This window comes from Sinohyriopsis cumingii, unplaced genomic scaffold (assembly GCF_028554795.1).
Source record: "Sinohyriopsis cumingii isolate HCF-2022 unplaced genomic scaffold, ASM2855479v2 utg001237l, whole genome shotgun sequence".
Lineage (NCBI taxonomy): Eukaryota > Metazoa > Mollusca > Bivalvia > Unionida > Unionidae > Sinohyriopsis > Sinohyriopsis cumingii.
The window spans coordinates 1,933,059-1,955,182 of record NW_028315973.1 but is presented as its reverse complement, the minus strand read 5'-3'; the positions used below and the strand labels follow the sequence as shown (position 1 = coordinate 1,955,182).

Sequence of the window (22,124 nt, the reverse complement as noted above, 5' to 3'; positions counted from 1 at the left end):
GAGTTGTAGATGGGCTATCTTATATACCTCTGCCTTCCTACAATGATCAAAACACTTTGACTTGTTCATGACAGTTACCTGATTGAAGTGTTGCTTATCGCAGTGCTAAATCTCTGTGATATGGGTCCTTTTGACCTTTAACCCGGATACAGCTGTGAAATTCCTGCGCATGCGAAGTAATTTTCCGTGAACTAGCTTATTTTCGTCTGGAAGTTTCTTGGTGACAGTTAAAAGGTACAGAGCATTCATTAATCAGGAATGAGAAAAACTTTGGTTAAAGAAAATTAGTGTTAAATTTTAAAAGAACGATTAATATTTAATTTCAAATGAGTAAATGCGTATACATTAATTAACTTAGAATGTAACTTGTACTAAAGGTTTATCTATTTCACCTTGTGGCATTCTACAACCAAATTTTACATTTGGCATATCTTGAACAAGGGAAGTAACCAAATGTGAAGTGCAGGATATTCGAATGCATATTTATTGTCTTGTAGTCTGGTTCTCTAACCATTCTATATTCCATTACTCTTCGTTATAACAAAAAGTAACGAGATGAGAGAGGTCAGGGAACCAGACTAATTGTCTCGCAGTAATACCATTCGTAACTGTATTGTCCCTTTCCAATGTTAAGTCGAATAACTTCGACTCTCTGAAAGAGACTCGACAATAATTGTAGCTATACTTCTCATATTGGTAAGTTTTTACCTGATGAAACATACGGTTAGATGTGCAAAAAAATCAGATTCTCATAATAAATGATAGCTAGCGCTTAATAAGTTACGATGTCGTAGTGACAACCACGAGCTTGAGGGCAGTTCCTAGCGGCCACTGTTTATATCCGACATATACTAATATAGGTGAAAAAAGCAGAGGATGTTTCGATTGTCCAAAATAGTCGAGGTAATCCGAATGATTATTGGTTTGGCATAAGTAATGTTTCGAAGAATGACTTCAGATTTTGACGTAGGGAAAGCATTGAAGTTAGTTAGGGAAAGAATACAAAATGCGACGCAAAAGAGATCCAAGGTTTATTGTGTACATTTCTTCATTTTAGGTGATATTATTCACTGTATTATATCACGAGTAGCTGCAAGCTGATATAACTGCAACTTACAATGCAACTTGCAAGGGCATATGAAGCTGTTGACAACAGCTCCAAATTTTCTTTGTAAACGAACCCCTGTGGTTGACAACAGTGTTGTCAACCACAGGGGTTCGTTACAAAGAAAATTTGGAGTATCCGTCCATGAATCAAGGGATGGGGCTTATAACCTGTAACAGTATTGTTACAGGTTAGAACCCCCATCCCTTAATTCATGGTCGGATACTCCAAATTTTCTTTGTAACGAACCCCTGTGTTGTGTGACGTATTGTACTTTAAAAAAAGTCGTGCCATTCATTTGTTCAGCAGTGATTATTTCAGTAATTTGTGTCATTTTCATGGATTTGATTCTTAATACCATTAAATGGCAGTTATTTAGTTTATTTGGATCCTCATAGATCCAGATTTCTTTGGAAGGTCACTAAGTCCATCAGTTTAAAACACCTCCCTCGATATTTTTTCTTTTTTTAATTAGGTCACTGTCTTATGACCTAAATAACGGCATTGTTTAGCGTCTTCTGAGGTCGACCAAAATCGGAGCGAGAAGTAAAACTTTCAGTAATATCTTGTACACTTGGCAGCCCTAGTTGTAGTCCTATAATGTAAGACACATTTCAGTTGGCTGGAAAGCGATGAAAGCCGAGAATGCCAAACTCTGGTCAAGTTGATATATTACTCTTTAATGAAACAAGTAAAAATATATTATGCCTATTGGAACAGTAAGCAATGTTTCATTTTGTTCAAGAAACATATCATCCACATGAACCTACATAAACATACTTCAGCATACCTCAACTTGTGTCACACTGCAAGAGGATGAAGACAGCACAGTAAGTATATTAATTACACATAAATTAGTGGAAGAGTATCAGTATAGGCTGCCAAATGTGTGAGATATTCCTGAAAATTTGACTACTCGTTCCGATGCCAACCGACATCAGAAAATGGTATACAAGCCCGTTATTTGGATAGTAAGACATAACACAAAAACAAAACCAACATGTGCTATGTCTTACTTCGTAGGACTAGCCTTGTTGATGCTTTTCAACAAGCTAAAGTCATGTTGCTTTAGTCAGATTTGACTTACTCAGCTGCTTTTTATTCTAATAAATCTAAGTTCTGACAAAAGCAAAATAACATGTTTTCAGGTTCCATTTACCAACAGTTCCTTTGGTAGGAATGCAATAGAGGTGGGGAATGCCAAAATTGGATTAAGTTTAAATATGTTTCTTTAACGAAATGAATAAAAATGTACTAATATTAATAAATCAACCTGTAACTTACACATAAATTACATTATATTTACAAGTTTATTGTGGAAAGGCATGAACAAACTACTTGGATAATAATAAGTTTCTAGATGAAGTACTGATTTCTTTTCTGATGATCTTCTAATGATATTTTTCAGTCTCTACCTCAGATTGAACCACGGTTAGTTGCTGTAACAAAAACCAAACCAGTAAGCATGGTTTTAGAGGCATACAATCATGGACAAAGATACTTTGGAGAAAATTATGTAAGTTTTCATTATACATTAGTTTGATGTCTCAATGTCAGAAATCCCCCAACAGACAGTTTACTTTATGGCAAATGCCAATGATTTTAATTACATATTGAACTGCCTTTTCCCTGACCTCGACCTCGACATTGGTCATAATCTAAGACCTGTTATGTATGTGATGTGCCCTTGCATCAGGACTCCATGTTTACAGCTTGAGTAAATGAATATTAAAATATGTAACTTAAGGTTTTGTTTATATGACATTTGCCTCTGTCCAACTCCAGAGGAGGGACCCCAAAACTATACATCTCTCACAGATGGTTATCCCTTGGGCAACCTATGTACCAAGGTTATTTAATGTACTCTCTGTTGGTTAGGCTGGGCTTCCATTTTCCTTAATTTTGGAAGTCCAGGAATTCCAGTGTTGGAAGTTTTCATAAGTTCCATACCTTGAGCCTTGAAGTCCTATCATATTGCAGTTACCTGAAAATATTAGTTTTTAAAATTTTTAGTTTAGTTCTCTCTCTCTCTCTCTCTCAGGGATCACTCTACGAGGCGAAGTGGGTGACTAAGTCACTGAAAAAATATAAACTTCACTTTCTATTAGAAAAGCAAACAAATGACTTTGTCCTGTCATTTAAAACAAAATATGTTCTCAGACTGACAACAGTTTATAGCATGTGACATGCTCCCTCCACCCAGCCAAGTAGTTAGTGTTATAGTGTCAGGTGAAACTATTGTATTTGGCATTAGTGGGTGTTCATATCAGTTGTGCCAGCAAAATAATCTTGTGCACGTTCACAGGCACGTTTTAATAGCGGATTGGCTGTTGGGCTTTACTCCCCTGCAAGATATTGCTGCCCAATTTCAGCAAGTTATTGTTACGACTCTATGTCTTAAACTAAGTCACAGAAAAGAGCACAAACCAAAACGTTTTGTAAAATTCAACAAATAATTTATTTCCCAAGCATACAAAGTGAAAATTTAAAAAGAACTTTTAGTATTGTGAATTAAATCCAAAATAGTCTAAAAGTTCTAAAACAAGTCCAAATTATGAAGGTCCAATTGAATTCCAGTGGTATTCCAAACAAATTCCAATATTAAATGTATGATGTAAAAAAGGACTGAAATGTGATGTGTTAAACCTTTACCTTATGCAAGCGCTTTTGGACGCCTCTACTCCATTTTAATGGAAGCGCCTTTTGATGCATCTACTCCATTCGCATGGAAGCACCTTTTGATGCTTGCTGTAAACATCAGCCATTTTAAGCAGGTTTTTGTAACGCCACCTTCAGGGAAAACCCGCTATTAGATAGTACATTCATTTCTGCAAATGAACATTACTTCAGATCACGTTGTCACTGTTTATGCTCTGGTTGAAATCTGCTATTTAAAGTAACTGTGTCATATTGTCCACTCTCCAAAATGGAGGTCATGGATTTCATACAGAACTTACAAAGTTTTTACAATTAGAATCACAACTATGAAAGCTTTAATAACTTAGGCAAAGGCTCTGATGTTAATGTAGGCAGCAATTAGTTTTTATAAATTATCAAATTCAGATGACTTAGTGATGTAGATGGGAACAAAAAAACATGTAAATTTCGAGTATAAGAAATGGCAGCTAAGATTGGCCACACGGTTTCACTGACATGTCGGTGAATGAGTTCTCTCAAGATTTTAAAGCACATAAAAAATTCCTCCGAGAAATATAATTACACAACTGTAACAATCGGACTTTACCCATAACTTTTTCCATAAATAATAGATGTTTACCAAAAATGTAAAATGGTTAAAATTGCTATTAACCATAACATACACTACAGTGCTTAACAGTTAACAGGCAGGCCTATGTGTATGGAGTCGAATAGGTAACAGGTGTTTTATTTATAGCACATTGCACTGGGTAACTTTGCTCTATGAGGTAAAGGGTTAACAGTCTTTTGATGTATCACAATAATATAAATTCAGAATATCCATGTCTGAATTCACTATAAACAAAATAATATTTTAGGCCAAGAACAATTTTTATGCAGTTTGTAATTCCAGTGAATAATAATTTGAATATTAAATAAATCCACCAATATACTGTTTGCATCTATTGTGCTAGTTATGAAATGGTCTCCCTTGCTGCTTTGCTTCATAGTCAAATTATGTCAAGCAGGAAATTTAGTTTTTTGTTCTTTGTGCAATTCACAGATGGGTTCATCCTTCCTAAAACTCCAGTTTGAAATACTTTTTTTCAAAATTGGTTCACACTCAAAGAGTAACACTTCTTCTAACTTTCTCACTCCATCTACTGAGATATTATATTTTACGCACATAATCAAATTTACTTGAAAAAAATTGCCACTGATCACAAACTAGCTAATAATCTATATCAAAGATGGCTTAAACATTCTTATTCAAGGCAACAAAGTGTAATAAATTTCAGTACCTTGCTCTGATTTACCTAACTTTGCATGAATTGGGTTGTTCCACTTGTGTAGTTTGCCTGTGCATGTCAACTTGGTTGGCTGTCCCATAGAAATAAAAGGACAGACAAACAAAAGCACCCTTCATGATTGTCAGTCAGTTAAGTAACCTACGGTATGATGATTTTTTTTAGTCTCTATCTTTAGCTTTTAATTGTCTTTATGATGTTTAACTGAATAAATTGTCCACTGATGATAGATTTTCATGAGCATTAGCTGTTTAACAGTCTTCAGAAATATGTTGCGGTGACAATAAAGATCTCTCACTTTTTTAAACATAAAGAAACAACATCTCTAGTGTTTTGGGAGTTGTTGTTGTTGTTGTTGTAGGGTTCAACGCCATTTTTCAGCACACGATAGGCTATACATGGCGGCTAGTATTAATGGTGGAGGAAGAACCCGGGAAATCCCCGGAAAGAACCACCGACCCTCGAGAAGCTACTGGCAAGCTTTCTCACTGTTTTGGGAGTAAACATGTTTTTCATACAAAAGGTCATGATCTGACAGGTATTTAATTGCGTATTGTAAATTAGTTTATAGGCATAATGACCTAGATTTTGCTACAAATACAAGTTTCTGTTCTGAGTGATTGGGATGATAAGGTTTTATTATTTGGGAATGGAGGTAGAAGAAAGGGAAGTTCCTTAGACATCTAGTGGTCAAATTTGCAATGTCATGGAGAAGTAAGGTGCTAAAGGATGGGGATACCAATGTTTCCATTATGATATAGTTAACAATTTCCACAGTCAAACAGAAGGCAGAAATATCTGTATCTGTAATCCCTCAAAAACTACTTCACATTTTTTGTTATTGTGAGCCCTGGAATTTTATTGTATAGATTGGTACTTACTTACCTGGAGTATGTGTATACGTGTATCACATACAATTTGTTTTGTTCAGGCAGAAGTATAGTCAAGCTCATATAAGTAGTTTAATGATATATCTTTCTAACTGCATGCTGTTCTTTTATAAAAAGTTACACTAATAATATTTTTTAGTATTCTACACTAACAATGATATTTTTCAGTATTCTACAGTAATAACGACATTGTTCCTTCACGTTTTACATGCTATATAAGGAGTGGTCAGGTGGTCTAAAGCGCACACCTTTACGGATCACTGCCATCTCACCTTTGTCTGTGTGGGTTCGAGTCTTGGGTTTGGCCAGTGTAGGTATGTGAGAAAGCTTGCCATTAGCTTCTCATGGGTTGGTGGTTCTTTCTGAGGTTTTCCTGGGTTCTTCCTCCACCATTAATACTGGCCGACATGTATAGCCTACCTTGTGCTGAAAAATGGGATTAAACCCCACAACAACAACAACATGCTACATAATCTTTAACTTCTGCTGAGAAGCCAGACCAGATAGTTTTTTTAGCTCTAGTACCAAAGTTAATTATTAACTTATAAGATATAGAGATGAACTACCGGTATCATTGGTAGATTCAGAAAAATGGCATGACTTTATATTTTTTTGGTAAGGGCCTATAATCTGGTATTCGGAGTCTATAATAATGATAATAATAATGAGGACTTTGTATTGCACCTAATCTTTAGAAGCTCGAAGTGCTTTACAACATTAGACAACACCTATAAGATAAAAAACATATAATAATTTTATTACAGAAACAAACACCATGAAATTAGAAAAACATTATAAAAAATAAAATAAAAAACATGCTGAGAATATTTAATGTAGGAAACATTATTAGGTCTTTAAGTTTGTTCTTGCAGTCGAAATAAGTGAGTTTTGAGAGCCCTCTTGAATGTGATCACTTTGTCTTTGTGTCTAAGTTCAGTGGGCAATTCATTCCACGTTGCTGGGCTTGGTATGCAAAAGAACGCTGTCCACATGACTTTGTTTTCATAGTGGGAATAATGAGTATACAATTGTCAGAAGAGGAGCGTAAGTATCTTGCTGGTGTGTACACATGGGTGAGGTCGGATATGTATGTTGGACTAGAGTTCGACAGTGAAACATAGCACAGAGAACAAATTTTGTGTTTGATTCTGGATCGAATGGAAAGCCAGTGTAGGGTACAGAGCAGCGGGTAGGTGTGCTCTGATCGTGGTACTCTAAGTATGATCCAAGCAGCTTTGTTTTGAACTTTTTGAAGTTTCTGGAACAGATATTGAGATGAACCCGACAGAATTGAGTTACAATAGTCCAGTCTTGAAAGTACTAATGTACACACAAGTGTTTTAGTGGCATCAACTGAAAGATATTTGCAAATTGAGCTGATGTGTCTCAGCTCAAGATATGCAGCCTTGCATATGTTCATATGTTGGTGCAGTGTGAGAGTACTGTCCAGAGTAACACCTAGGTTTTATACTGATTGTGTGAATTTAATGTTGGCGTTGCTGATATTTATTGTTTGAGGTAAAGGATGTGAATGAGAAAGTCTTTGTGTTGTGATCAGAATGGCCTCAGTTTTATCATCATTCATCGGCAGCTTGTTACATGTCATCCATGATTTCACATCAAAAATGCACCTCTCTCAACCATGGATGGTAGCATCAACTTCAGTTGGGTGGCTAGATTTGTATATTTGGGTGTCATCAGCGTACAATTGGTGAGACACTGGATGATGATCTATGACATTTGAGAGCAACTGAGTGTACAGAATGAAGAGAACAGGTCCGAGAACAGACCCCTGTGGAACACCACAACATAGATCAACTGGGCTGGAGTGTATTCCTTTTGCAGATACAATTTGTGTCCTGTTGACCAAGTAGGACTTGAACCACAGTAAGGCTGTATCATGAATGCCAAATACAGGCTGGAGACGGTGAAGTAATATATCATGGTCTGTTGTGTCAAATGCTGCAGACAAATAAAGGAGGGTGAGGACTGTAATCTTTCCACTATCCAAAGCAGAGAGAATGTCATTAACTACTTTTAGAAGAGTAGTTTCAGTCCTGTGGCAAGGGCGATATGCAGATTCTACATTACTAAAAAGACTGTTTGAATTTAGATGAGATACAAGCTGGGATAGAACAACCTTTTCTAAGATTTTTGATATGAATGGGAGATTAGAAACTGGGCAGTAGTTCTTTAAATCGTTATAGTCTAGTGTTGGTTTCTTCAGCAGAGGCTTTACAATGGCAGTTTTGAAAAACGATGGGAATTCCCCGGATGAGAGAGAGGTATTCATAACATCAGTTAGTGAAAGCAATACTGAATCTAAGCACTCAAGCAGCAGTGATGTTAGAATTGGATCAAGTTCACATGACTTTGGTGCACTCTTCAGCAGGATTGTATGTACGAAATCCATAGAGACAGGTTCAAATGCTGCTAATGGTTGCCACTCAAATTCTGTATCCCAACTGTATGGTGACGATGAGTCAATTGAAATTGTGGTGTCAAGCTTATCTCTGATGGTTTGTACTTTGTCACGGAAGAAATTTGCAAACATGTCCGGAAGGTCGACTGGAGAGAAGGTAGTTGGAAAGGTTGATTTATTCCTTGACATTTGCTTGTTAGTAATCTCGAAGGTGAAATTAACAAAATGGATCCTTACTGATTACTGTGAAAGGTAAATGTGCTATTGATAGTAAATGCTATTTAGTCATATTTATAATACTCTATTGACAAGTCAGATATAGTCAGACATTAGAATTTTACAACATTGCAAGAAATGCAAGACAAACCAAGGTTGGATTTGCATGTTGATTTATATTTTTATGTATGAAAAGTTTAGTTGTTATCATTGATCCACTTTCTGATTTGCATGTTTATTTATATTTTTCAGTATGTAAAGTTTAGTTTATTCTGATATTACCATGTGTTTACAGACATACAATTTATTACTTCATTGTTATTATTTCTGTGTTTGTTTATGATGAGTTTTCTTTTACCTAGGTCAATGAATTGTATGAGAAATCCACTAGTGAAGAGGTAAATATAGCAAAGTATATCTGATATTATATACAATAATTATATAATATACAATATTTATATAATATACAATAATTGTAAAATATACAGTAATTATCAAATATACAATAATTACTTCTGTCTCTGTTGTACTAGATGTATCATGACTGCTGAGAGTTAGGTACTTGCATAGATTGATACTTTAAATATATTGACAGATAGATTCTTTAGACAGATTGATCCTTTGGATATAGACAGATTGATACTTTAGATAGACAGATTGATTCTTTAGAATGATTGATCCTTTAAATATAAACTGATCAATATTTTAAAATACTTAAGGTATAGAGAGATTGATACTTTAGATAAAGAGAGACCGATACTTGAGACATAGACATATTGATTATATAGATATAGACATATTGATACTTCACATATAGACATACTGATACTTTAGATATGGACAGATTGATACTTTAGATATAGACATATTGATACTTTAAATATAGACATATTGATACTTTACATATAGACAGACTGATACTTTAGATATGGACAGATTGATACTTTCGATAGAGACATATTGATTCTATAGATATAGACATATTGATACTTTACATATAGACAGATTGATACTTTAGATATAGACATATTGATATTTTAGATATAGACAACTTATACTTTAGATATAGACAGGCTGATACTTCAGATATAGACAGACTGATACTTTAGATATGGACAGATTGATTCAATAGATATAGACATATTAATACTTTAGATATAGACAGACTGATACTTTAGGTATAGACAGCTTGATACTTTAGGTATAGACAGCTTGATACTTTAGATATAGACAGATTGACACTTTTAATATAGACAGCTTGATACTTTACAGAGATCTCAGGAACACTTAATTACACATATTTGGATGCCAATTGTTGATCTGGGATGCAGAAAATCACTGAGGCGGGAGTCCTCCGTACGCATGTAATAGGTGTGCAGCAAAATTTAAAGACTTGCCAGTCCTGCTTCAGCCACCTGCTTTGTGGGAAAATGTGTTGATCCATTAGCTGTGCTGATATTTACAATGACAGCATTCAGTGACTGAAAGACCCCTTGATGTACATACATGTTGCCATTATAAGAGTACATCAAAAAGAACATGATGCAATAGCTGGGTGGCAAGTTCAAAGGCTTTGACTGGTGGCCGGGTGGGAAAATGTACTTCTATTTACAGTGATTGAATTCAGAGTCAGAAAGACCCAGAGATGTAAATGCAGTCATTTATAAAAGTATATCAAATAAACAACTTTAGCTTTCATTATTGTGTTCATTTCCGAATGTATCGGAATAAGTAGTGCATGTGACCTCAGAATCAAGACATGTTGAGACTTAAACAAAATGCCATTCATAAATTTTTATAAGTATTTTTGGGTTAAATGGCAAGCTTACAAAGATGGTAACGAGATTCAGAAGAGTGCTAAAGCTGCTAGAATTGATAGTTCAGATGGGACAGTAGCTAAGTGTAAGAAAGTGTGTGATGCCTAGCTTAGTGTTTGGAATAAGTCCTTACTTGGATTGACAAAATTCAGTATCACCCTGATGGATGAACAAGAGCTATTTAAAAGGTACATTGACAGACCATACTTTTTTTAAAATGCCCCTTGCCTTAGCCCTGTTAGTTCTAGTGTTGTAGCAAAATGTACTCATCAAGACATCAGTAGCTAGGCCTAGTTTTGATATCAGTTATGTTGATAAACCAACAATCTTTTGCCCATTCACAAGCATATGTTTTGATAGCTGATTGGCCATTAACCCTTTTCCAAGTAAGGTAGCAGCTATCAGTTTCCTGCATGATATCCGTTGATGATAAAACATACAAACATGTGTTTTAAGATCAGAATCGGTGATCTGGATATATATTAACTGCCTCTTCTACACTATTTCGTCATAAAATTAGTTTGAAACTGTAAGTGAACCAGTAGGCCTAACGTGAAATAATGGCAGACTTTGCTAAGTCTGGGATGTACCAGATTATTAGATTGTTTTCGTAAATCATCATACAAATATATTCAGAAAAATATACAAATCTTTGAAAGCAAAGACAAGGTATTATTTTATTAAAAGCTTAACTTTAAAATGCAAATTATGTAGGTCAGAAACGTATGGGACAATTCTATGTTGTGGAATTCATGAGATGCGCTTTAAGGTCTAAGCTGTTTTCTGACTTGACACATATTTGCAAAAATACGGGGAAAAACAGCAAATCAGATACTATTTAACCATTGCCTAAAATTACTACAAGGACATTGACAAATAAATAAACCAAATTTACAATCCTGTCCATGGACTATTGTAATAAAGCTATATTAAAGTGAGCGATTACATTTCGAAAACATCTCTATCTAAAAATAGATGCACTCACGTCTTTGTTGATTCTGTAGGAAAGAAGGGACTGCAACCTTTGATGGTGTGACTCCTATTTTTACCAAAATGGGAGTCCTGAACTCCTAGTTATAAAATCCTAGCGAGACCTCTGCTTTAGATATAGACAACTTATACTTTAAATATAGACAGTTTGATTCTTTAGTTATAGACAGCTTGATACTTTAGATATAGACAGCTTAATACTTTAGATATAGATAGACTGATACTTTAGATATAGACATATTGATTCAATAGATATAGACATATTGATACTTTAGATATAGAAAGACTGATATAACTTTAGATATAGACAGCTTGATACTTTAGGTATAGACATATTGATACTTTAGATATAGAAAGACTGATATAACTTTAGATATAGACAGCTTGATACTTTAGGTATAGACAGCTTGATACTTAAGATATAGACAGACTGATACTTTAGATATAGACAGATTGATACTTTAGGTATAGAGATATTTATACTTTAGATATAGATAGACTGATACTTTAGATATAGACATATTGATTCAAAAGATATAGACATATTGATTCAAAAGATATAGACATATTGATACTTTAGATATAGACAGACTGATACAGTAACTTTAGATATGGACAGATTGATTCAATAGATATAGACAGCTTGATTCTGTAGATATAGACATTGATACTTTAGATATAGACAGCTTGATACTTTAGATATAGACATTGATTCTTTAGATATGGACATATTGACTCAATAGATATAGACATATTGATACTTTAGATATAGAAAGACATATAACTTTAGATATAGACAGCTTGATACTTTAGGTATAGACAGCTTGATACTTAACATATAGACGGACTGATACTTTAGATATAGACAGATTGATACTTTAGATATAGACAGCTTGATACTTTAGATATGGACATATTGATACTTTAGATATAGACAGACTGATACTTTAGATATGGACAGGTTGATTCAATAGATATAGACACATTGATACTTTAGATATAGAAAGACTGATATAACTTTAGATATAGACAGCTTGATACTTTAGGTATAGACATATTGATACTTTAGATATAGACAGACTGATACTTTAGATGTAGACAGATTGATACTTTAGATATAGACAGCTTGATACTTTAGGTATAGACCTATTGATACTTTAGATATAGACAGACTGATACTTTAGATATGGACAGATTGATTCAATAGATATAGACATACTGATACTTTAGATATAGAAAGACTGATATAACTTTAGATATAGACGGCTTGATACTTTAGGTATAGACAGCTTGATACTTAAGATATAGACAGACTGATACTTTAGGTATAGAGAGATTGATACTTTAGATATTAGACTGATACTTTACATATAGACATATTGATTCAATATATATAGACATATTGATACTTTAGATATAGACAGACTGATACAGTAACTTTAGATATGGACAGATTGATTCAATAGATATAGACAGCTTGATTCTATAGATATAGACATTGATACTTTAGATATAGACAGCTTGATACTTTAGATATGGACATATTGATTCAATAGATATAGACATTGATACTTTAGATATAGAAAGACTGATATAACTTTTGATATAGACAGCTTGATACTTTAGGTATAGACATATTGATACTTTAGATATAGACAGACTGATACTTTAGATATAGACAGATTGATACTTTAGATATAGACAGCTTGATACTTTAGGTATAGACAGCTTGATACTTAAGATATAGACAGACTGATACTTTAGATATGGACAGCTTGATACTTTAGGTATAGACCTATTGATACTTTAGATATAGACAGACTGATACTTTAGATATGGACAGATTGATTCAATAGATATAGACATACTGATACTTTAGATATAGAAAGACTGATATAACTTTAGATATAGACAGCTTGATACTTTAGGTATAGACAGCTTGATACTTAAGATATAGACAGACTGATACTTTAGGTATAGAGAGATTGATACTTTAGATATTAGACTGATACTTTACATATAGACATATTGATTCAATATATATAGACATATTGATACTTTAGATATAGACAGACTGATACAGTAACTTTAGATATGGACAGATTGATTCAATAGATATAGACAGCTTGATTCTATAGATATAGACATTGATACTTTAGATATAGACAGCTTGATACTTTAGATATAGACAGATTGATTCTTTAGATATGGACATATTGATTCAATAGATATAGACATTGATACTTTAGATATAGAAAGACTGATATAACTTTTGATATAGACAGCTTGAATGATACTTAAGATATAGACAGACTGATACTTTATATATAGACAGATTGATACTTTAGATATAGACAGCTTGATACTTTAGATATAGACAGACTGATACTTTAGGTATAGACAGATTTATACTTTAGATATAGATAGACTGATACTTTAGATATAGACATATTGATTCTTTAGATATAGACAGCTTGATACTTTAGATATACACAGATTGATTCTATATAGACAGCTTGATACTTTAGATATATACAGATACTTTATATATTGACAGATTGATATTTTAGATATAGACAGCTTCATACTGTATGTTGATTCTTTAGATAGTTTGATTCTTTAGATATAGGCAGATTAATACTTTAAATGCTTAAGATATAGACTGATTGATACTTTACATAGATATTGATAGACCGCTCTGGTGGCCTAGTGGTTAGAGCATCTGCCTCGGAAGCGGGAGGTCATGGGTTCAAACCCTGGCCGAGTCATACCAAAGACTTAAAAAAAATGGTACTAACAGCTGCCTCACTAGGTGCTCAGCAATAAAAGGTTAGTGTTAGGACTGGTTGGCCTGGTGTCGGGATAATGTGACTGGGTGGGACATAATGCTACATGTCTGTGGCATGATGCCCCAGTGCTAGACATCACTATAAACTGCCACACTGCAGACATTTTAGCGATATGACTGAAAATTTGTTAAAGCTACATTAAAATCCTAATCACACACATACACATAGATACTGATACTTTAAATAGACGGATTGATGTTTTAGATAGGCAGATAGACAGAGAGATTGATACTTTTGGTAGATAGAGGGAGATAAATATTTTAGATAGACAGAGATAGGTATTTTAGATAGAGAGGTTGATACATTAGACAGAGTGAGATAGATACCTTAGACAGACTGAGTGAGATAGATATTTTAGAGAGACCAGTTAATATTTTAGATGGACTGAGATAGATACTTTAGATAGAGGGAGTGAGATAGATATTTTAGAGAGTGAGATTGATATTTTAGATAGAGTGAGATAGGTGTTTTAGAGAGAAAGATTGATACATTAGATAGAGAGAGTGAGATAGGTATTTTAGAGAGAGAAATTGGTACTTTAGATAGAGAAAGTGATATAGATATTTTAGAAAGATTGGTACATTAGATAGAGAGAGTGAGATAGATATTTTAGGGAGAGAAATTGGTACATTAGATAGAGTGAGATAGGTATTTTAGAGAGAGAAATTGGTACTTTAGATAGAGAGAGTGATATAGATATTTTAGAAAGATTGATACATTAGATAGAGAGAGATAGATATTTTAGGGAGAGAAATTGGTACTTTAGATAGAGAGAGTGAGATAGATATTTTAGAGAGAGAAATTGGTACTTTAGATAGAGAAAGTGAGATAGATATTTTAGAGAGAAATTGGTACTTTAGATAAAGAGAGTGAGATTGATATTTAGAGAGATAGATATTTTAGAGAGAAAAATTGGTACTTTAGATAGAGCGAGATTGATATTTTAGGTAGAGAGATTGATACTTTAGATAGAGAGATTTAGATATACAGAGATTGATAATTGAGACAGATCAAGATTGTTTTATTTTTGGATAGAGATTGATCTTTTAGATAGATACTAGACAGATTGATATTTTAGATAGAGAGAGATAGATATAAGCAGATTGATACTTTAGATGTAGACAGATTGATACTTATGATCAACATATTGATACTTTAGATAGACATAGAGATTGGTACTTTTTATAGACCAAGAGATATAATATTTATAACACACAAATCTTGTTTATACTAATTAAGCTTCTATTCAAGAACTGAAAATGTATTAGAAACCTCTTCACCATTTAAAAGGGTGAAGTTTCTATTAGGAGAAATATTGAAATACCATCTTCACTCACTTATGAGTCGAGTCCAACAACAAGCAACATGGACCCTGATTTGCCATTGCATACTGTACTGACAGATCAAAATCTATGTGTTTTTTTTTCTTCTGATTATAGACTGCATAGACACACATCTGCTGGTGCATTTTGCTATAATAGATATGTGAATGTGCAGTTTGATGTTGGATTTTACTTACAAGTGAATATATATGGTAACAGTGGTACGGCTTGCAAATCTTGGCATGATTATCAATATGCTAGAATTGACGATGTTTTGTTTTGGCATTACTTTTTGCTTTTCTGCTTTGTGGAACTGCAATAATTAAATTTTTGGAAAAATGGTATTTTGAAAAGTTCCACTAAGATCTAAATTTTTTAAGTGAGTTAAAACAGGTGGACAGTCACATATATCCACTTTATATTGATTTAAAAAGGAAACAACATCTTGTTTGTTTTCATTATTACTTCATGTGAATTTTTAGGATTTGTTGATAAATATCAAAATTAGTGGAAGAGTATTTTCAAACATGGATGGAAATTTTATTTTCTTCCTGAAATTTTTTCTTTACAAATTTTTTATCGCAAAATAAAGAGGTCATTACATTTGTGTTGTAGTTTCAAAGTATCCTGAAAAACCTATTTACTAAAAAGGTAATTGTGTTATAGTGTGTGCTCATTTGATAGATCCAGTTTTAAGTTGGATCTCCCTGCAAGTGTTTACATTTAACTTCTCTTTCTGCCTCTTTGTTTTGTATCATGAAAATTTCCATTGGATTTTTAATGTGTACTTTTTCCTTAGATCCTTGGTCAGTGCCCAGACATCAGATGGCATTTTATTGGCCATTTGCAAAAGTCTAATGTCAAGAAGCTACTGAGTAAGTAAAACTTGACTGTGTTCTCAATAAACAATTTAAATGTATTATGTTCAGTTGACAGAAGATCTGAATTAAAAGTAGTCGTATCAGACTCTGCATTTTTTGTTAATAGAACATTGTCTTCATTCCAACAGAAAATAAAATTCAGTGGCTGAATACAGTTATATACCTCAGATCCAGCAGCAAATTGCATAGATCCAGATCTGCTGTTTCATAATGTGTCACCTTATCTGGGTATTTACACTTTGTTAAGAGTAATCAGTAGAACAGACTAAATAGACCTTAATATGAAAGTCCATTATTTGACAGAAGATCTGGGTCTGTTCAGTTTCTTAGGAGTAATCAGTATAACAAATTAAACAACAACATTGACCCGACTTATCAGTGAGTAAAAATAGGGTGCCTTATAAAGTACCTGAGGTCATTATGTCTACTGCTGTTCAATAGCTGAAGTTTTCATCTTCTCTTCAATAGCTGAGGTAATTATTTCTACTGCTGTTCAATAGCTGTCATTATTTCAACTTCTCTTCAATAGCTGAAGTCATTATTTCAACTTCTCTTCAATAGCCGAGGTCATTATGCCTACTGCTGTTCAATAGCTGAGGTCATTATTTCAATTTCTATTCAGTAGATGAAGTCCTTATTTCTACTGCTGTTCAAGCCCATGCTTTCTATTTTATAGAATCTCCACCATCATTAAAATAGCAAGGGCTTAGCAGAGCTAAGGTTACTTCAGCTATATTTGGTCTTTATACTGTATGCACCCAGTGACTTGTATGGTCAATTATTTTCAGTCCACCTACTGCACCTATGCAGTCAATATATCTTTAAAGAGAAATTTAAACTAAGTAACTTTTTTATATCTGCTCAGTGACTTTTCAGCTGTCTTAAAGGTTATAGTCAGATTTCATGATTGTGAACTTTTACCACTTCACCATGATGGGTAAGGGACAGTATTCACAGACGATTTTTGTTTTATTTACTGTAAACAAGCAAAATGCCAAGTATATTTGCTGAACTATTTATGAAGATATGCTGTAAATCTGGAAAATAATGCATATGTGAAATTAAATACATACTGAAAATCAGTGAACATGTGCAATCCTATGACTTTATTCCTGGAATAAGCTTATACCGCTCTCCCTCATTATAAGACCATTCATGATAACACATTTCCTGTTGCACAGTGAGTGTGGCCATGGATCATATTTCATTAAGTGGTAGTAAAATTCTATGTATATGTACTTCATTTTAAGGTTGTTTCATTATAAGGCAGTATACTCTATTGCTCACATAGTTCTACATGGCAACATAGTAAGAGAACATGTTGTAGTTTGTATTTGTGCACTCTATTTATTTTGTCACCCCCATGTATAGTGGGTATTTCTGACATTGCTAGCACATTTAAATATTAATTTATTCTTTCTTTTCATTCCTTCCTCATTTTAGAATAAACAGTGATGACAAGTGTGTTAAATGCAAGAAATTCAAAGCCAACAAGGACTCATGATTCACGTCTCATTTGGTAGAATGTCTACAGTGCTACAGAAAATGGCAAAAGACCAGAAAAATTGGAGATGGGAAATTCAGACCAAAATAATGAAAATAAGGTTACAGTTACATGTTTGGAAATTTGGGAAACTGCAACTTCTCCTCAACCATTACAGGTGCATAACTTGGCACAGGAAGCACCAACATAGTTGATTAGTTGGGCCATTTATTGTCTCTTTCTGTTTTAGTTGATAATTTTGACATTGGGAGTAATGTGACATTCAAACCTTAAGTCTTTGGGTTTATACATGACATGAATGGATGGTACCATCCAGCCACACCTCTGTTGGATGCTGTGTTGGCTGCTGATCATAATGTCCAGCTGTCCAGTTCTAGATCCATACTGTTCACTGACCATATGGCTTCCACATGTATTGTCCTATGCTTTGTCAAATAGAGCCATGGAATGTTAACATTGCCAGTGATGTTATTGATAGTTATGTCTCTCTGTCTAATATTACCACTACTTTCTTGGGACAGTTGTCTATACTGCCATCCATATACCCAGCATATGTACTGACTGATTTTGACACGCTGCTCATACTGATTTGACAACAGCGTTATTTGGATACAGTTATCCATTTACTGGTGGCTTACTCACTTAGGCAGTACCATAAGTCTTAGAGATGACAGCCACACCTTGTCTGTGTCTCTGGGAGTCTGTTATATGGACATCTATCTTAATCCCAACCAGGACGATCCACACTTGAGTGTGGAGATAATCTTAATGATGTTTCATCCTAAGATCCAGCTATGGATTGGACTGAGTATAGCTTTAGGGCTGCAGTGGAGGAAATATATCAGGTGCTTCTGACCTCAGAGTGTCAGCCACACCGTCTTCTGCACTGGCCTGCAGAGTCAAGGCCTCCATCAATTTTGGTGACAAGGAAGTCAGCTGCTGTCCATCTTCTCACGCCATCTGTGAAATTCAAGGAAGTTGCAGAGAGACTCTCTGCCAAGATCACTGGCCCAGGCAGTTCCAAAGCATTAATTTGTGAGAGTCAACAAACAGCATCATTTGCATTTGTCTGGTATAAGACCCATTCCAACAACTCTACAGATCTCCTGGCATTTAATTGTGTCCAATCAGACTTATTGCTGTTACTTTAAGGTAGATAAAGGCATTCTGCATACCACTTTGGAACTCATTCACAAATTTAATAGCCACACCTTCATTATTGGATTTGAAGTCCCTGGTGATCTTCTGGAATGTAGAGATGGCTGGCAGTGAGCAAGGCTGGGAGTCAATGGCTAGGATAGTAAAGGTGATGAACCCCCACCAGGCAGTGGCAAATGCCAGCCTTGACCATGTGGGGTGGACAACCTCACTCAAGTGACACCACTCCCTGACCCTGCAAACCACTCTCTTCAGTTCACATTTGATGTTTGTGGCAAGATAGATGATGCCCACGGACTGACTCACCACTTTGCTGCACTGCCAGTATCAGTTTATATATTATCTGTAAATCATCCTCAAAGATGGATGAAAGGGGACAGAGGAATGTGAAATCACATGCTACACAACCCTAAACCTGTCTTAATTAATTCCAGCCCTATATATGGAGACAGTCTGCTAATCATTCTTACAGGCAGTTGTATCAAGATGCTAGGAAACAAGTTTCTCTACCTCCAAACCTACACCCTCATGCCATTGACTTGTATCCATAACCATACACAGACAACCTTCTGATAGGCTCAAGACTCTTGAAATTCAGAGAGCGTTGGATCAGTTTCATTCTGCAAGATGAGTGGGCAATCAAAATCATCTCCAAAAGACTGTGAATGTTGTTTTGCCAACTCTCTCCCCTTTTGTCCTTCCTTTCTGACAAGTACCGTCACTCTGTAAAGGATGCACTTTTACAGCAAGATATCAAGACAGTCATTGAGTCACAAGTGGTGGAGATCATTTGGAAACCACAATCTTTGGTTTGTTACTTCAGGCCTTTTTTTTTTTTTATGAAGGCCAATGGCAAACTCAGGCCGATCAGTAACCTGAGTCATCTAAATCAATTCATACTCCCACCAAGATTCAGTATAGAGACCAAGATTAGTCTGCCAATCCATTCATACATATGAAATAACCATCAGTATATTTTCACATTCCCATCTTTCCATCCTCATGGAAATTCCTGCAGTTTGCATACCGAGGAAACTGTTAACTGTTATGAAATTTCTCACATGCCTCAACCTTGTACATGTTTCTCACCTTCTGGTTGTCTGAATCATGACACTCATGGAGTCCATTTCCAACAAGATATGTATCCTATGCAGTTCAGCAGCAGATCTTATCCCACTGGATGCACCCTTTGCAGATGGCCTTGCTGCCTCAGTGGTACCTTTTTTCAGTGCTACTGAATTCCAGGATCAGTGTAACAAGTGAGACAAAGGTTGGCTCATGACAGGAATACTTCTGGAACAACCCCATCACGTGGCCATGTTTTGGGGAGCCCATCTGTTGCAAGGTTTTGACACCATAAGCAACCAATGGGATCTGGAGGACACAGGGCTCGACATCAATTTCTTGGAAACAAAAGCTGTAGAGACCATCTTCATGACAAGGTTGTGCTCATTACATCTGACACCTTGGTGATAGCGACATTCCTGCTCTAACAAAATGGTTGCAGATCACCCCAACTCTGCATTTTGGTCTAAATATTCTGCCATTGTTGTGCAAAGTACATCATTCATATCAAGATCAGACATACTGTCCTAAAATTGTTTATGCCTCAAGGCTTTCCTGATGAGTCATGAAGAAGATTGTCTAGGCAAGGATGGAACATGTGGTTCCAAGGTTGTATGAGAAGATTCAGCAGATCCAGGTCTTGTCCGAGTAGAGAGGAGTGATCAGAACCACTCAGTGTTTGGTATAATGTTTGGAATTATTAATACTGTTGCCAGGTAGGCATAGGTCACAGGTTTTACAAATATTGATTAAGGGATGCCCCTATAACAGATAAATCTGTTGGCTGGCAGGCACAGTTGCTTCCTTTGAAGTTTGAAAGTACTGGATTTGGGATTTTTAAATTTGGAGTCTTTGAATTCTTGAGGAACATTAAGTTTTAAGTCATTTAAAATCCTAGAGTTTTGAAGTCCTTGAAGATCCAATTTGCTCTCTCACTCTGAAATTTTTTGGCACCATTTTTTTGTCACCTTGATCCAGAAATAGTGATACGATTGGTTGATCAGTGATCTTGTTTTTTTATGTTGTCTGTCTCTGGTGTTTCAATATTTTGGTTTGTATTTCTCTTCTGTCTATGTCTGAGGTCCTGGAAGTTTATCTTTTAGGCCCAGGAAAGTCCTTGAATTTCACATGAGTGGAAACCTACCAACCTAGTAAGATGAATTTCGTTCATAATGAACACAGTCATGCAGAAAGTCAGCATATCAGCCATGACTGATTTTTATTGAAGAAAAGCAATTAGGTACATTTTCTATCCAGATTTCACAGTATGGAGACTGCTGTTTCTTTCAGTAGAAGTTATTCATGTTTGAAATTTTAAGACATTTATCTCCAAGATTTATTATCTTAGTGTCTTGAAGGATAAGGTCAATGATTACTTACTTAATAATTTTTTCTATAGTGATCGTATAAATTACTTTTCAGAGGTGCCAAACTTACACATGATAGAGACCCTTGATAATGAGAAGCTAGCCCAGATGTTGAACTCATCTTGGGAAAAGATGCAGAAAGAAGTCCGCCTGAAAATCATGGTGCAGATCAACACCAGTGCAGAAGAAAGTGCGTACTACATATATACAGATTTGGTAAATGTATCTTAATATGCGCATGGGAGGGTATTTGCTGTGTGTGCATTATAATATGTAATATGTGTCTTAATTTTCTCATTCATTGGAGTTTGGGAATAATGTCTTGAATATAGCGTAACTACTCACTGACAGTATTTTCACGCGAGTGTTGAATTAGCTGACCAACATTAAGTCTGTTGATTCCAAACACTGGCTGATACAGTATTACATATATACAGATTTGGTAAATGTATCTTAATATGCACATGGGAGGGTATTTGCTGTGTGTGCATTATAATATGTAATATGTGTCTTAATTTTCTCATTCATTGGAGTTTGGGAATAATGTCTTGAATATAGCGTAACTACTCACTGACAGTATTTTCACGCAAGTGT

General features: G+C 34.8%; 1 protein-coding gene across 2 annotated transcripts in view; it reads left to right on the top strand.

The window, feature by feature from the left end:
* Positions 1-580: 580 nt before the first annotated feature.
* LOC149772715 (pyridoxal phosphate homeostasis protein-like) overlaps positions 581-22,124 on the top strand; it is a 35,778-nt gene continuing 14,234 nt past the window's right edge. The window contains exons 1-5 of one of the 2 annotated variants that reach the window (XM_089947469.1): positions 581-696; positions 2,514-2,621; positions 8,940-8,975; positions 16,355-16,430; positions 21,586-21,720. In XM_089947469.1, coding sequence (XP_089803595.1) covers positions 2,571-2,621; positions 8,940-8,975; positions 16,355-16,430; positions 21,586-21,720 — 298 coding nt within the window. In that variant the 5' untranslated portion in view covers positions 581-696; positions 2,514-2,570. Of the gene's footprint in view, positions 697-897; positions 1,030-2,513; positions 2,622-8,939; positions 8,976-16,354; positions 16,431-21,585; positions 21,721-22,124 lie in introns of those variants that run through there. The other variant, XM_089947468.1, reaches the window with a different exon arrangement.